Here is a 15,278-nt window from a genome sequence, read left to right on the forward strand (position 1 = left end):
AACTCTCTGTGGTTTTAGGCTTTAAACATTTTTGTTACAGACACAATTTTATTCACAACTTTTTTTAAATGTATATTTTATATAAGCATGAATTATCTTATACCACATATTACAATGACATTAAATTGTGCTAATTAGACTGTCCTATCATGAGTTTCTGGAACGCATTTCCAAGCCTTCCAGCTGCAGCCCAAGGGGAGCTGTCTCTGGCTTGCATGTCAAAGTTGGCAGGTTTTTTGCAACGCCAGCCCTTTAGAAACCACTTTTTGTGTGCATTAACATTCGAGGGGCTGCTTTCAAAGACAGATAAAAAACCCACAAAGAACCAGCAAACCTACCAAACAACATATTAAAAAAAAAGTACTTTTTCTTGCAGCTGGGAGAAGCTGCAGCCAGGCCAGGCTGGGAAACAGCCCTGCAGGGCGTGGAAGCAGCAGCGGGGCAGCCAGGCTGCCATGGATCCCTTCCCGCTGTGCCGGGCACGGCGTGTCCAGGTGTGCAGCCAAAGGCCCCGGCTGCTGAGCCCCAGGACAAGGCTGAGGAAAATGCACCCACCTTGTCCTGCCTGAGGCATTTCCTTCAGTATTTGCTGCATGATTTTGCATGGCTCATGGGGTTTCTTGTTTCCTGTAGCTTTGTTCTTTCCCATTGCAACATGTTAGAGCAACATGGTTCCATTTCCCATGAATGGAGCCACAAAAGCAGGGCTCAGCCTGTGGAGTCAGCAGGGACACACTACTCACCCCTGTGATGGGAGCTGGGCCTGTATGCAACATCCAACAACGGGCCTGGGAAAGTCCTCCCTGCAGACACTCCTGTAACACAACAGCCACAGAAGCTTCTGTCATCTCTGCTGATCTGCACGGGCGCCACTGAGCCGCAGGAGCATTGAGGGCATCGCGCAGAGCAAGGGCACACACGTGCATGGCTCTGTACCGGCACCTTCAGCAATGCTAGGATATTGACACTGTTAGGAAAGGCACAAGGAGAACTTGCCTCCAGCATTCTCCAAGAGTTTCAAGCCATCATCCAGCATGGCATCCAGAAAATGCAATTTGCGATCCCAATCTAGAAGGGAGCACATATCAGACCCAGTTCCATGGTGTGCTGGAGTCCCCCTGTACCTCTGGGAACTGGGCATTGAAGGGGGTCGGGTAAGGCCAGGGGAGCCAGATGTCAATGGACAAGGCCAAAGCTGCACAGGGGCCTGGGGAGCTCTGGGCTGGCTCCTGGTCCCCCCATTCTCTTTGTAGGTCCTGTACAACAACCCCGGAGAGGTGCCTGAACCAGCCCAGGTTGCACTGGGGCTCTCTCACTGCCAGAGCTGCAACTCTTTCTAAAGCACTAGGGGAAAAATGCAGCAGGCAGTGCCACAATCATCCCTCCCTTCGTCCTGCCCTCTCTTCCTCCCTTCCTGTCATCCTCTCTCTCTCTATACCTTTTTCTTCTGGATTTGCTCTCCCAACAGAAGAGGACATAGCCAAGGCCTCTCAGGATCCACTGGAGCCTTGCTCTCTCCCTCTGCCCTTTCCCCACCATGGGCACCCCGTGCAGCCGCTCCCAGATTTCGGGACATGTCTCCCACAGAGGGAGCCCAGCAGGACAGCTCAGTACCCGAGTGCCCTGAGCCTGCTCGGGATAATTCCTCTGGGCTGTGCCCGTCTTGTCCGGCTGTGCCCGCAGTGCCAAGCAGCAGAGAGGGCAGCTCAAGCCTCAGCAGGGCTCAGGCCCAGAGGCACAGCAATTACCTCCTGGGACTGGGCCTGGCATGGCCTCCCTTCCTGCAGCAGAGGCTGCCAATGAGCCCCTTCTTCCTCTGGGAAATGCTTCCTTCACTGTAGCCTCTACATCCACTTCTGGAGAAAGGAGGAGGCACAGCTGGATCAGGTGGGGCTGTTCCCCAATGGGAAGGCGGCAGCTTCAGGAGGCAATGCTTGACAAAGACACAAACTTGCTGGGTAGGCCAGGGCCCACTTTCATCAAAACACCCACCCTTACTGATCAGCCTAGAGACTGGGAAATTGCAGGGGATCTCAGGGTGTGCATAGCCTGTGGTGCAGTTTGGGCTGCCTGTGAGCTGATGCCCAATGCCTTCCTGCAGAGGCTGGGCAGAAGCTGCAGCCAGGCCAGGCTGGGAAACAGCCCTGCTGGGCGTGGAAGCAGCAGCAGGGCAGCCAGGCTGCCATGGATCCCTTCCCGCTGTGCCGGGCACGGCGTGTCCAGATGTGCAGCCAAAGGCCTCGGCTGCTGAGCCCCAGGACAAGGCTGAGGGAAATGCACCCACCACGCTGGCTGTCCACATCACTCCGTTTTTGTTCCAGATGTTGGGATTCCTTCAGGAACTTACTAGCTCCTCCAGGTTTCTTCTTCCTTCTCAGGGGACCTTAAGAGAAATATTTCCATTTCCCATGAATGGATGCCACAAGAGCAGGGCTCAGCCTGTGGGGTCAGCAGGGACACACTACTCACCCCTGCGATGGGAGCTGGGCTTGCGTGCAACATCCACCAAAGGGCCTGGGAAAGTCCTGCCTGCAGACACTCCTGTAACTCAACAGCCACAGAAGCTTCTGCCATCTCTGCTCAGCTGCACGGGCGCCACTGAGCCGCAGGAGCCGTGAGGGGATCACGCAGGCCGAGGGCACACACGTGCATGGCTCTGTCCTGGCACCTGCAGCCATGCCCCCCTGGCCGAGTTTTGGGCTCTGAGGTGGCAGCTCTCCCAGGGGAAAGGCCTTGACCTACCCTCACCATCTCCTAGATACCCACTAATGGGTATGGGTTGGGAATCCAGATCATCTTCATCAACAGGATCATCTTCATCAACAGGATTATCTTCATCATCAGGTTCATCTGCAAAGAAAGGCAGGACAGAACAGCTCCTGTGACACTGCTGAAGATTCTCCTTCAGGCCCAAGTGGCAGTGAGGGCACCTGGGTGATTGGTGCCCTCCCAGGCATCCCTCGGCTCTGCCTTCCACTCAGTATCTGCAGATTTGGCACCTCCTTAGCTCTCACTTCCAGCTCCCTCACTTTGCCACGACTGTTCAGGACAGCGTGTCTGGCCTCTTCCACCTTCCTCTTCGTCTCTGCCTGCTCCCTCTTCAGGTTACGGTTGCAATCTTCCAGGCTGACCAGAGCTTCCTGAGAGCTCTTCAGCTCCTTCTCCAGCTCCTGGCTGAACCTGATGGCTTCTTCAATCTGCCCATCCCTGGAGCTCCGCATGAGCTCCATTTCCTCCAGGACATCTTGGAGGCACTTGGTCTGGGAGTGCTTCTGTGTTAATGGTCTCTTCCTCCCTATGAAGCAGGGTCCTTCTCCTGTATGGCTGGCATGGCTCTTCCGCAGTCCCACCTGTAATGACCAGGAGCACAAAGCAGGGAGAAATTGATGGGTTTTAATGAAGACTGAAAGTGGCTGGATTGTGCTTTGTTGGTTTGGTTTTTTTTCAATCCCATAGAGTTGATCAGCAACTAAAGCTACTTGACCTTTGCCAAATACAGAGAGAAGGAAACAATCTCTGGAAAGTTGTTTTTAATACCTAGCTATGCATTTAATTTTCAAACTACACCCTTCTCATGTTATTGCACAAGTTTCTGTGTAGCTTTCATGTCATTACTATGGGTCTGTACTCAGGAGTCAGACAGTGTGCTGAAAAAGATATTTCCAATGAAGTTGTGTTCAGGGGAAGAGAGCAGGGAGCAGCTGGGGGTGTTCTGGAGCTTTCCTCTTAGTCATTTTCATTCTTCCTTGTAGTATTAAGGGACAGGCGTTCGGAAGATTTGGGGCTGTGACGGAAAATTACAGGAATCCTTCTGCCCCCCTCCCCATAGATAAGGATCACCCTTAGAATGTAGCCAAACAGGTAGCCCCCCTAACCTATGGATGCCAGTAACTTTCCACTCCATACTAACCCTAGAAAGTATAGCCAAACCCCTGTCTGACGTAGAGAAACCCCTTAGTCCATAAATACCCTTGAGACCCCTCAATAAACGCCTTTAACCGTCCACCACATTGGTGTTAGCGTTCGTTTTTGGCCCCGAAGGATCCCAAGGAGGAGATCGCCGTGCTGGACTCTGAAACCAGGTCATCGCGGCCTTCACAAGAAGGCAACATAGTGGTGCCGAAACCCGGGACGACGCAAGTCCGGGCAACGGGGGTACTCCTGGCCAGGGGACAGCATTCACAGCGCCGGAACGACTGTAACGAAGCAGGGGGACGCCCCGGGACCCGCGATTCGTATGGAAGCGATAGCGAAGGTCGTAAGTTTGTTACATATGCAATGGGGAATCAAATGTGAACTCAGGAATTTTAATCTCGCTTTAACGAGACTCCTAGAACTTGGGGTCATTTCTTGGCCCATAGATATATTGCACTGAGGTGTGGCAGAAATGTACTGTCGCGTTAGCAGAGGACACAAAAGCCACAGGCAGCAGCAAAAGCCTGAAAGCGTGGGGGAAGGCAGAATCAGCCCTACGCAAAGCATTAGAAGAACGGGAGACGTGGAACGCTGCGCGTTCCTGTCTGTTAATCACGCCACAGCTGGGGGAGGGGGCGATAACGCGAAACTCCCCTGGTGGCGACCCAATTGAAAGCGGGGAGACGGAGGGGCCGGGCGCATCCCATCCCCCCCTGAGCCCAGAGCCCCCGGAGCCCCCGGGGGACCCCCTGACCCTTTCGGGGGACCCGCCGGGGCCCAAACCCCCTCCGGAACCCCCCGGAATGCCCGCGGGCCCCTCGCCTATCCCCTCCCCGCCGCTAGCCGACTTGGAGCAAGAAGCGGAGGGAGTCGCGCGGTCCTTTTGGGAGGGACTGGCGGCAGAAGCCCGAAATATCGAGAAGGCAAGCGCACGGACGGGTGGCGGAGGGGATCTGCCGCCTTTCCCGTTCGAATATGGTGCGGGTGGCCGGGAAGAGGGGTGGAGCCCGTCGGCCCGTGGCGGGAAGAACCCGAACCCAGCAGACACGCATGCGTGGGGGTGCGACAGAGGGCGGGCACTCGCTCGGGAGCCGCGCCCACTGCCGCCACCATATATGGGAGAGATCCCTCCCTGCGGGAGGCAGGGCGAGCCCAGGGGGCGGGAGCGGCACCGCCCCCGAGGGGAGGAGCGTGGCCGTAGCCGAACAAAACGGCAGGGGAGACCGGAAGTTCATTGGCAGTTGACTTCCGACTCTGAAGAGAACCACACCTCCCCAGACCGCTCTGCGGAGCCGACCGAGTCCAGCAGCGACTCGGAAGCAGAGAAAACAGAATCAATGCGGTTTCATACGAAACCAAATAAAACTTTTAACACAGTCGGGAACCAGCCCCAATACGAACTCACCAACTGGGGTAAAATCAAAATCGAATGCGCGGAATGGGCACCCGCAGCATTGGTGCATGCCTTCCCGGTGAGAATTACAGGACCCCAGGGGAACCAGCAAAGAACGTATACTCCCGTTAATTCCAAAGACGTTCAGACAATAGTAAAAGCTATCTCAGAAAAAGGAATTAACTCAGGGGTGGTTTCCACTCTCGTGGATGGTCTTTTTAGCAATGATGATTTACTCCCTTTCGATATAGTGCAAATAAGCCGTATGCTTTTTGATGGGGCGGGTTTGATAATATTTGAACAGGAATGGACGGACCAATGTGCAACCATGCTCGCTCAGACGGCGGGGGAAGGGCAGCCACTCCACGGGTCGAGTTTATCTAGGTTGTTGGGGAAGCACGACGAAGTAGCCGCACCCCAGCAACAAGCTGCGCAGCTTCGGATCGAGGAAGTCAGGGCGACTTCCCGGGCGGCCAGAGAAGCTATACGCGCCGCATCCAGGGTGGTGGACAGACCGACACCATGGTTGACCATCAAACAGGGGGAGAGTGAAGGCTTTACACAATTTGTCGACCGCCTTCAGGCTGCGGTGGACTCTTCTAATTTACCCGCTGTCGCAAAAGGCCCGGTGATAACCGACTGCCTCCGGCAACAATGTAACACCGTAACCAAAGATATATTGTGTTCCCTACCGGCCGGGGCCAGCCTGGCTGACATGATTAAGCATGTTGTGAGGGAAGAGCAGCTGACCCCACTTCAGGCAACCGTACACACCCTAACCAGTGTGATGGCCTGCGTCAAATGTGGTCAGTCAGGTCATGTCGCGGCAAACTGCCCCCAGCCAGCGCAGCTTCCCCAGGCAACACCCCCGCCCCAGCAGCACCCCAGAGGGGTCTGCTGGAACTGTGGGAAGAGAGGTCACCTCGTTAGGGACTGTAGATCCCGGCCCCGGGGAAACGGGAGGGGGGGGGGGGGCGTGCGGACCATATTCAGCCCCCTCCCGCTATGGATGCGAGATGGCCCATCTATGCCAACCCACAGTGGGGCAGGGGATCTTCATACCCTAGGCTCCCACAGGAGGCAGTCAGTATCGCACCCCCGCCAGCGATACAATGGCAGAGCTATGCAGTACCACCAACCGTACCCTCACACCCACCACCATCACAAGCCACGCAAGCGCTACAGGACCAGCAGGGAACACCCCAGACCGGGACCCCTGGGTGGCCCTGGCCATGAAAATAGGGAAGGAACCCCTGAGGGTGTGGGGGACATGCCGCCTCTATGGCAGTCAGGACCCCCACATTGTAGGACTTCAGTTTTGGGTAGACACGGGATCAGACTGCACGATTCTCCCCCAGTCGCATTGGCCCAGGCATTGGCAGTTTAAGGAAGTCCCTCCAGTGAACGGGGTGGGGGGACAAACCCGGGCGTGGAAAAGCACCCAGCTGGTGGCTATAACACTTCACACAAACAAGGGACCAGAACAGACAGTAGCGATTTACCCCTACATTTTGCAAAACTCTCCGCCACTAATAGGAAGGGACATCCTTGCTATGCTAGGAGTCAAGATTACAAATTTATCATAAGGGCCACTGCTGTACACCCTCAGCTGCCAATTGACTTGGAAATCGTCAGATCCTATTTAGAGGGAGCAGTGGCCTTTGTCAGAGCCTCGAGTGGCAGCTTTGCTGGAACTGGTCAACTGTGAACTGCAAAAGGGTCACATAGAACCCTCCACCAGCCCATGGAACACCCCTGTGTTTGTAATCCCCAAAAGGTCCGGAGAGGGTTATCATCTCGTCCACGACCTGAGAAGTGAACAAGACGATTCAACCCATGGGTCCAGTCCAGACACTGCTACCCATGAATTCAGCTATCCCCGAAGGACAGCCATGCGCAGTACTGGACATCAAAGACTGTTTCTTCTCGATACCCCTGCATCCGGACGACAGAGAACGCTTTGCCTTTTCCGTTGCGTTTCCAAACGGTAATCGGCCTAACCTCCGTTTCCAATGGAGGGTGCTTCCACAGGGCCTAGTGGACAGTCCTGTTATCTGCCAGGTCACCGTGGACAGAGCACTGATGCCAGTCCGACATTCCTACCCTGCCGCAACCATCATCCAATACATGGACGACATCCTAGTCGCTGCACCATCGACGAGCCAGGTAGATCACCTGGTGTCTACAATCACAGAAACCCTCCGGGCCAACGGCTTCGAGATTGCAAGCGCAAAGGTCAAGAGAGGGCCCTGCGTGACCTTCCTGGGAGTGGGAATCACAAGCTCCTACGTGACTCCTCCCAAGGTAAGGATCAACCGGGATATCAGGACACTTCACGATGTGCAATGCCTGGTGGGATCGCTGCAGTGGGTCCGCAACGTCGTCCTGATCCCCCCCGAGGTCATGGACCCTTTATATGACCTCCTGAAGGGACAACACCCCTGGGAACCCAAGGAGCTGACACCGCAAGCGGCGAGCTCCCTCGATTTCATCGATCAGCAGATGTCCACTAGCACGCTGGCCAGGTGGAACCCGGCCATGCCCCTGGACTTATACGTCCACTTCACGCCAAAGGGCGGAGTGGGGGCACTGGCACAAGGGCCTTCCGAAAAGTCCCGGCCGATCCAATGGGTGGTCCTCGGGAGACCTGCTCGTGCATTCTCCCCAGGAATCGAATGCGTCGCTAACCTCAGGAAAGGCAGGAAACTCGCCTTGAGACACCTAGGAACTGAGCCGACAAGAATACACCTTCCCTTTCGCAAGCAACCGTCTGCGGAGTCACCCGCAATTTCAGAGCACCTAGCCCTTGCTCTCACCGGCTTCGGAGGAGAAATCTCCTACTCTGCAAAACCACCCTGGACTCGGCTGCTGACCATCTTCAACATAGACATACCGCCAAAGGTCAAGGACCGACCGCAACCAGGACCAACGGTCTTCACGGACGCTTCCTCCACGACTTCTACTGCAACGGCAGTGTGGCAGGCAGGAGAGCAATGGCATTGCATCAAAGCATGTGACCCCACACTGTCAGTGCAGCAACTGGAAGCAGCAGCAGTGGTCTTAGTGTGGACTTTTCAAAGATGAGCACCTCAATATAGTAACGGACTCTATATTCGTGGCAAGGCTTTGCCTAGCCATGGCAGGACCAGGTGTGTCAACATCTACAGCAGCCCTAATGCTGGAAGAAGCGCTCTCCTCACGACAGGGCACCGTATCCATCATTCATGCCAACAGCCACGACCCAATCAAAGGTTACTTCCAGATAGGCAACGACAAGGCGGACGCCGCAGCAAAAGGCAGGAAGCTCGTCAGCTGCATGAATCACTCCATATCGGGGCCAAGGCCCTGGCGAAGAGATGCGGGATTTCAACAGCGGACGCAAGACATGTGGTGGCCACCTGTCCTCACTGCCAGAAGTCACCCCTGTGGACCAGTGGAATTAACCCGAGAGGTCTCAAGCCTTCACAAATCTGGCAGTCGGACTTCACCTTGTGTCAACTGCTGAAGCCCCGAGCATGGCTTGCCGTGACGGTGGACACTTTCAGCGGAATGATCGTGGCCACACAGCACCCCAAAACTAACTCTAAAGCCACAATTCAGCACTGGCTGACGGCCATGGCGTGGCTTGGCATCCCCAAACAAATCAAGACTGACAACGGTTCCAACTTCACCTCCAAACCAGTGCAAGAATTCGCCTCGAAATGGGGCATCACATTAGTACAGGGTATCCCGTATAACAGTACCGGGCAGGCCATAGTCGAGTGGGCGAATCAGACCCTGAAAACCAGGCTGGAGGTGTTGGCAAAAGCTGAGGGCTTTGCCAATTCTATTCCCCCGGGAGATCAGGCACGCATACTAGCAACCGCTTTGCTAGCACTGAATCAATTTCCTAGGGGGGATGAAACAAACAGCCCCGTCCAAAAACACTGGGCCACCAGAGCGCTGGAGGAAGGCCCGCAGGTTGTAATTAGAAATGAGCTAGGCGAATGGGAACAGGGCTGGAGGTTGATGCTCACGGGACGAGGGTACGCAGCTGTCAAAAAGGACGGCAAAATTAGGTGGTGTCCACTTAGGTCGATCAAGCCCGACCTTCACAGTGGGCAAGACAGGGCTGATGAGAATTGTGAGTTTCTATTTACAGGACATGCTTATGGGTCGTCCCCGGGATGCGTACATTCCCCTTCCGGAGGAAAGTGACAGTCCACCAAGCTGCCGGACAGCGCCCGAGAGACCCGCACGGGTGAGACCCAAGCAACAACAGTGTTTCTGCGTGATTATGCTGTTGGGGCTTGTCGTCAGAGGGCAAGCCAGCCCAGACTACTACCCCCATCAGCCCTTCAGGTGGGTCATGCAACATCTTGCTGGAGACAAGATGCTCAGAGACATCACCACGCCAAACGCCCCGTCCTTCGTGCTTCACGTCACCGACCTGTTTCCAGAACAACCAAAGGTAGACCCCCATTCTTCACACGCCTCACACATGTACCTATCCTACTGGTGCCCAGCCTCAAACCCAGGAAAAAGTTATTGCAATCGCCCAGGGTGGGGACACTGTGGGCACTGGGGCTGTGAAACAATAGTTACAGACGCCAGGCCATCAGGACCTGGGTGGGACCCACAAGAGCCCGACAGATTCCTACAGTTCACCTGGGCACCCGCAGGCTGCAAAACACCCGTCTTCCTTCAGGGAAGTTTCTACCAAAACCAACATAAAGTCCCCAAATTCCGGAAATGCACTCACTACAACATGACAGTTTTGCAGCCGAATCACCCTAGCTGGGCCATGGGCAAAGCATGGACAGTAGTCCTTCAAGGGTCAGGAAAGTGGGCGAATGTGCGAATTACCAGACTCCCACCGTCAGCACCCAGAGCAGTTGGGCCCAACAAAGTGATCAAAAGCACACAGAAAGGGAGAAACATGACCTACCCCAAAGCTTTGCCCACAAGGGTCACCGACGTCCCGACTGGCGATGAGGAAGCCTTCCAGATAGGCCGCTCAGCCAGGTCAGGCTCAGACCCAATCCTTCGCATGTTAGAAGCTACCTTTCTATCCCTGAATGAATCTAACCCTAACCTAACCGACTCCTGCTGGCTCTGCTACGATGTTAAACCCCCCTTTTACGAAGGAGTCGCTTTAGATACCCCCTTCAGCTATTCCACAGCCGATGCCCCTCGCCAGTGCAGATGGGACACACCCCGCAAAGGAATTACCCTGAGTCAAGTCACAGGTCAGGGCAGATGCTTCGGCAATGCAACCCTAGCTAAGCGGAAAGGCGACGTCTGCACTGAAGTAGTTGAGTCCGACAGGAAAAATAATAAGTGGGTAGTCCCATCCACATCTGGGATGTGGGTTTGCCAGAGATCTGGAGTGAGTCCCTGCGTGTCTCTTGCCAAATTCGATAACTCTAACGACTTTTGTGTTCAAGTTCTGATCATCCCTAGAGTCCTGTACCACTCAGACGAAGAGGTGTACCACCTTTTCGAAGAAAACAGCCGGCTCCACAAGAGAGAAATATTAACAGGTATAACTATCGCAATGCTGCTTGGCCTAGGAGCGGCTGGAACGGCAACAGGTGTCTCAGCCCTAGCAACTCAACACCAAGGACTGTCCCAGCTGCAGATGACCATCGATGAGGACCTGCAGAGGATCGAGAAATCCATTTCCTTTCTAGAAAAGTCAGTCTCTTCGCTCTCAGAAGTGGTCCTGCAGAACAGGCGAGGACTGGATCTCCTGTTCATGCAGCAAGGGGGCCTGTGTGCTGCCTTGAAAGAGGAATGCTGTTTCTACGCTGATCACACAGGAGTCGTTAGAGACTCCATGGCAGAACTCCGAAACAGACTGGCTCAGAGACAGAAAGACAAGGAAGCCCAACAGGGCTGGTTCGAATCTTGGTTCAATCAATCACCATGGCTAACCACCCTAATTTCTACCCTAATAGGTCCATTGGCAATGCTGCTTTTAGCTATTACCTTCGGGCCATGCCTGCTGAACAAGCTAGTCTCATTTGTTCAGGCCCGCCTAGAACGGGCTAGCATCCTGTTCGTGGGACAGCAACAATTACTGTGAATTCAACAAGGAACACTGCCAGTCACGAGAGACTTGTCTGGCAGAAACTTACTCAGGTTTCCCAAGACCCTTTTCCCTAGTCAGATCTCAACCTCCTACCTCATTTCAGTGCCTATGTATAGGATTACCTCGTTCATTTGTGAAAGAGGGGGGGGAAGTGTAGTAGTAAGGGACAGGCGTTGGGAAGATTTCGGGCTGTGACGGAAAATTACAGGAATCCTTCTGCCCCCCTCCCCATAGATAAGGATCACCCTTAAAATGTAGCCAAACAGGTAGCCCCCCTAACCTATGGATGCCAGTAACTTTCCACTCCATACTAACCCTAGAAAGTATAGCCAAACCTCTGTCTGATGTAGAGAAACCCCTTAGTCCATAAATACCCTTGAGACCCCTCAATAAACGCCTTTAACCGTCCACCAAATTGGTGTTAGGGTCCGTTATTGGCCCCGAAGGATCCCAAGGAGGAGATCGCCGTGCTGGACTCTGAAACCAGGTCATCGCGGCCTTCACAAGAAGGCAACACTTCCTGGGACCTTTGAGTGGTGACTTTGTGTTTGCTGCTGATTTCCTTTGCCTTTTTTAGATGAAAATGGTAAAAGTGTCTCTGACCTGCCTTGCTGGACATTGTGAAGACAACAGTCATCTACTGCAGGTGGAAGTGTCACAGGTGGAGCAGAGTTCTGGGAGTGCTGTGTTAGTATCAAATCACACCTGGTGAGCCCTGCCAGCACAATGGGTCCATGCTGCCCTTCCCTGCTCTGCCTGTTCCAAGCTATTTCATGCCAGAGGAATTGAACTGCTGTTAAGTGTGTATGTGAGTCACTCGAGCCAGTACGGCAGAACCAGCAGAATCCAGCCCTGGAATTAATGGGGCTGTGCAGAGGAGCCCCAGACTATTCATCAGCCTGCCTGCAGAACTGGCTCCAACTCTGAACTCTTGTGACCACACTCTGAGGAAAACATCCTTCTAATATTTCCTATAGGCACTTCTGACTGAGACACTGCTTGTGCTTGTGCAGGTGGCAATCCAAAAGTTCTTTCTCACTTCAGGAAAAACCCTGCACTGGTGCACATCCAGCATGTGGTATCAGCACATGCTGACTGCACATGCAGTAGAAGCAGCAGCATTGTACGCGTGGGTTTGTTAAGGTGAACTCCCCGACACTTTTAACAGGAGTGCTCATCACAGCTATATTTAATGGTAGACCGGTGCCATACATTTCTCCTTAAGGCCTCCCTGTAACTAAGGTTTGCTAAAAAGTTAATGCCGAGGATGAAGGAGCAGCTTCGGTCTCAGTCTGGCAGTGGAGGGGTTACAAACACAGACTCTCCGGGAGCAGCATCTCTCCTGAAGCACTCGGGGCAGCCGAGCCGCCCCCGGGAGGCCGGTGCAGAGGCCGGCCCGGACTCACCTGCAGCGCCAGGCACCGCGCATCGCTGCTCTGCAGGGCGGCGCGCATGTCCTCCACCAGCGCCCGCAGGCTGCCGTTCTCCTCCTCCAGCGTGGCGATGCGGTCCTTGGCCCGCTCCAGCGCCACGATCTCCTCGCAGCACTCTTGGGAGCAGGGCCCCGGCGGCCGTCGCTTGACGCTGCCCGCGGCTCCGCGGCCGGCGGGGTCGGTGCGGCGGCGGCGTCGGGGGCTGCGCAGGCGGATCTGGGTCTCGATGTGCTCGCTCTCCCGGCCCAGCGGCAGCCGCGGCCCCGCGCAGGTGCTGAAGTGGCCGCAGAGCAGCGCGTGGAACTGGCGGAAGGTGAGCTCGGCCGAGAGCCCGTCCCACAGCCCCGTGCACTCCTCGGGCTCCGCCACCTCCTCCAGCCCCAGCACCTGGCACAGCGTGCGGAAGTCCTCGCCGGGGATGCGGCCCGAACCGTCGCAGTCCAAGTGGTGGAAGATCTCCTGCAGGTACTGGTCCAGGCCGGTGGCCAGCACGACGATCTCGTTCTCCACGCCGCGGTCCAGCCCGTAGTGGTAGGCGAGGGCGCTGACCAGCCACTGCGTGCGCCGGGCCGGCCGCCCGTAGGGGTCCCAGCCCTCAGCCGGCTCCATCGCGCCCGCCCGGCCCGCGGCGCTGCCCGAGCATCCTGAGCTCCCGCCCGGCTGAGCGCTCGGCCCCGGCCCACGGCGGGGCGGGACGGGCGGGGCGGGGCCGCCGCCGCTCCAGCGCCGCTCGCCGAGCGCCCGGCTCGCCCCGCAGCGGAGCCGCGTCCGCCTTTGTCCCGCACGAAAAGGGATTCCGGCAAAGCGGCTGGGTGCCACCCTGCTCCGTTGGTCTGCCAAGCCTGCGCCCCAAGTGTGTTTCTCATTTCTTAACTCATTTCTCCCTTCCGCTTTCTCTTTAGCACAAGCAACACAATAACATCGTACAATCCACTTTGACAAGTCAGGCTTGTGAACCGAGTCCGTGCCTCCACTAAATTAAAACCCCAATGTGCGTGAAAGCCGACCTTCTGTTCGTTCAGACCTGCTCACCTCTGCAGATGAGGTGACTTTATGGTCTTGCTGGGTGGGTTTTAAGAGGTCTGGGATAGAGGTGAGTAAGCGTTAAACTCGTTCACATGAGCTGCCCAAAGCAGTGACTTTAGTCTCTCTTTGGCTGGGGAGTAGGATCGGCGTTGCTGAACGCAGGCAGCAGCACCGAGCAGGGCTCCTCCACCAGCAGGGACATGCCACGAGCCAGGAGGGGACCGTGGCACCAGAGGGGACCGTGGCACCAGCCGTGTCCAAGGGCTGAACAGGGTGGCAAAGTCAGGTGCTGCTAACAGGCTGCTTTGAGAGCCCAGGCAAGGCGTGGTGAGCAGCCACCAGTTTGGGAGCCATCCAAGGAGTCCTGTCAAGAGCAAATTGTTCTAATGTTCTCTCTAGGACAAAAAAGGAGCAAATCCAACTGATAGGTGAGGAAAGAGAATTCCAGTTGATTTAAAGCGCTGCTCAATTCAGGGTTGCCTTTCTTTTGAGTGCACTGATGCTAAGAACTATTTTCTCACATATGGTGGGGTTTCTCTGCAAACAGGCTTTGATGAGAAATTTCTGATGAGCACATTTGCTTTTGCTCTTTAAGAGAAGTCAAGAACATGAGTAGCTTTGTTGAGGAATGGAGAATTGTTTGTAGCTCAGCAGAGCAGGTGCCCAAGCTGTTGGTGGGCCATGCCCTGCGTGGCTGGCCCAGTTGCAGTCCTAGCTGGACCAGGGCGGCGGGCTCGGGAGGGGAGCAGGTGGGGGGATCTCGGAAGGCTTCCGCTTCACGGCCGGGCTGGGGGGCCGTGGGGGAGGCACGGAGGGCTGGTGCTCTGCTTTCTTGGGCAACTGCTGCTGTCGAGGCCTCGCGTGAGAGCTGTCAAAGCCGACGGTCTCTGGGCTCTCTGGGGGTGAGGGAGAGGCACGCCTTCTTGGCCGGGATGCTGGAGCGGCAGCAGCGCGACTGTGGAGAGAGGAGGTGGCTGAGGCCCCAGCTGCCAGTGGCACACAGGGAGCCTCGTGTACAGCAGGGCCCAGAGCTGGCAAGGCTCCCCAGCACGGCTGGAGCTGCTGGCGCAGCTTGGCCCAGCTGCACAGCTGTCCCTCAAGGCCCTGGCCAGCAGGGGCTCTGGGCAGGCTCCCTGGCCCGGAGCGGGCCCCAGAGCGCCTCTGCCTTTCAAGGGCAATCTCGTCCCTGCTCTTTCTCCTCCCAACCTTGCTGTGCCTCTGCCCTGTGCCCCTGGGGCTGCTCTGGGCCAGGCAGCCTCATTGGGAGCCAGCACTGGCTGCAGCCCCAGCAGGTCCTCCAGGACAAGGCCCAGCAATTAAGAGGCCAATGAAAGCTCTGGGCAGCAGCAGAACCCTCAGCAGAGTTCTTTGGACAACCATGGACTGACCACAAATCCATAACAGACTCACTGTTCTCTGAATGTTGTCTGACTAAGTG

General features: G+C 55.8%; 1 protein-coding gene across 1 annotated transcript; it reads right to left on the reverse strand.

Moving 5' to 3' along the window:
• Positions 1 to 970: 970 nt before the first annotated feature.
• LOC139596111 (EF-hand and coiled-coil domain-containing protein 1-like) lies at positions 971 to 13,553 on the reverse strand. Its single transcript, XM_071440149.1, has 4 exons — positions 12,788 to 13,553; positions 2,978 to 3,350; positions 2,743 to 2,850; positions 971 to 1,068 (listed from the first exon to the last, which is right to left on the reverse strand). Exons 1-4 carry the CDS (start codon positions 13,421 to 13,423, stop codon positions 971 to 973), a joined length of 1,215 nt encoding a protein of 404 aa, XP_071296250.1. The 5' UTR covers positions 13,424 to 13,553.
• Between the last annotated feature and the right edge of the window lie 1,725 nt (positions 13,554 to 15,278).

The sequence above is a fragment of the Agelaius tricolor genome, unplaced genomic scaffold, assembly GCF_023055355.1.
Source record: "Agelaius tricolor isolate 1412-34295 unplaced genomic scaffold, bAgeTri1.0.p SCAF_14, whole genome shotgun sequence".
In the NCBI taxonomy this organism is placed as follows: domain Eukaryota; kingdom Metazoa; phylum Chordata; class Aves; order Passeriformes; family Icteridae; genus Agelaius; species Agelaius tricolor.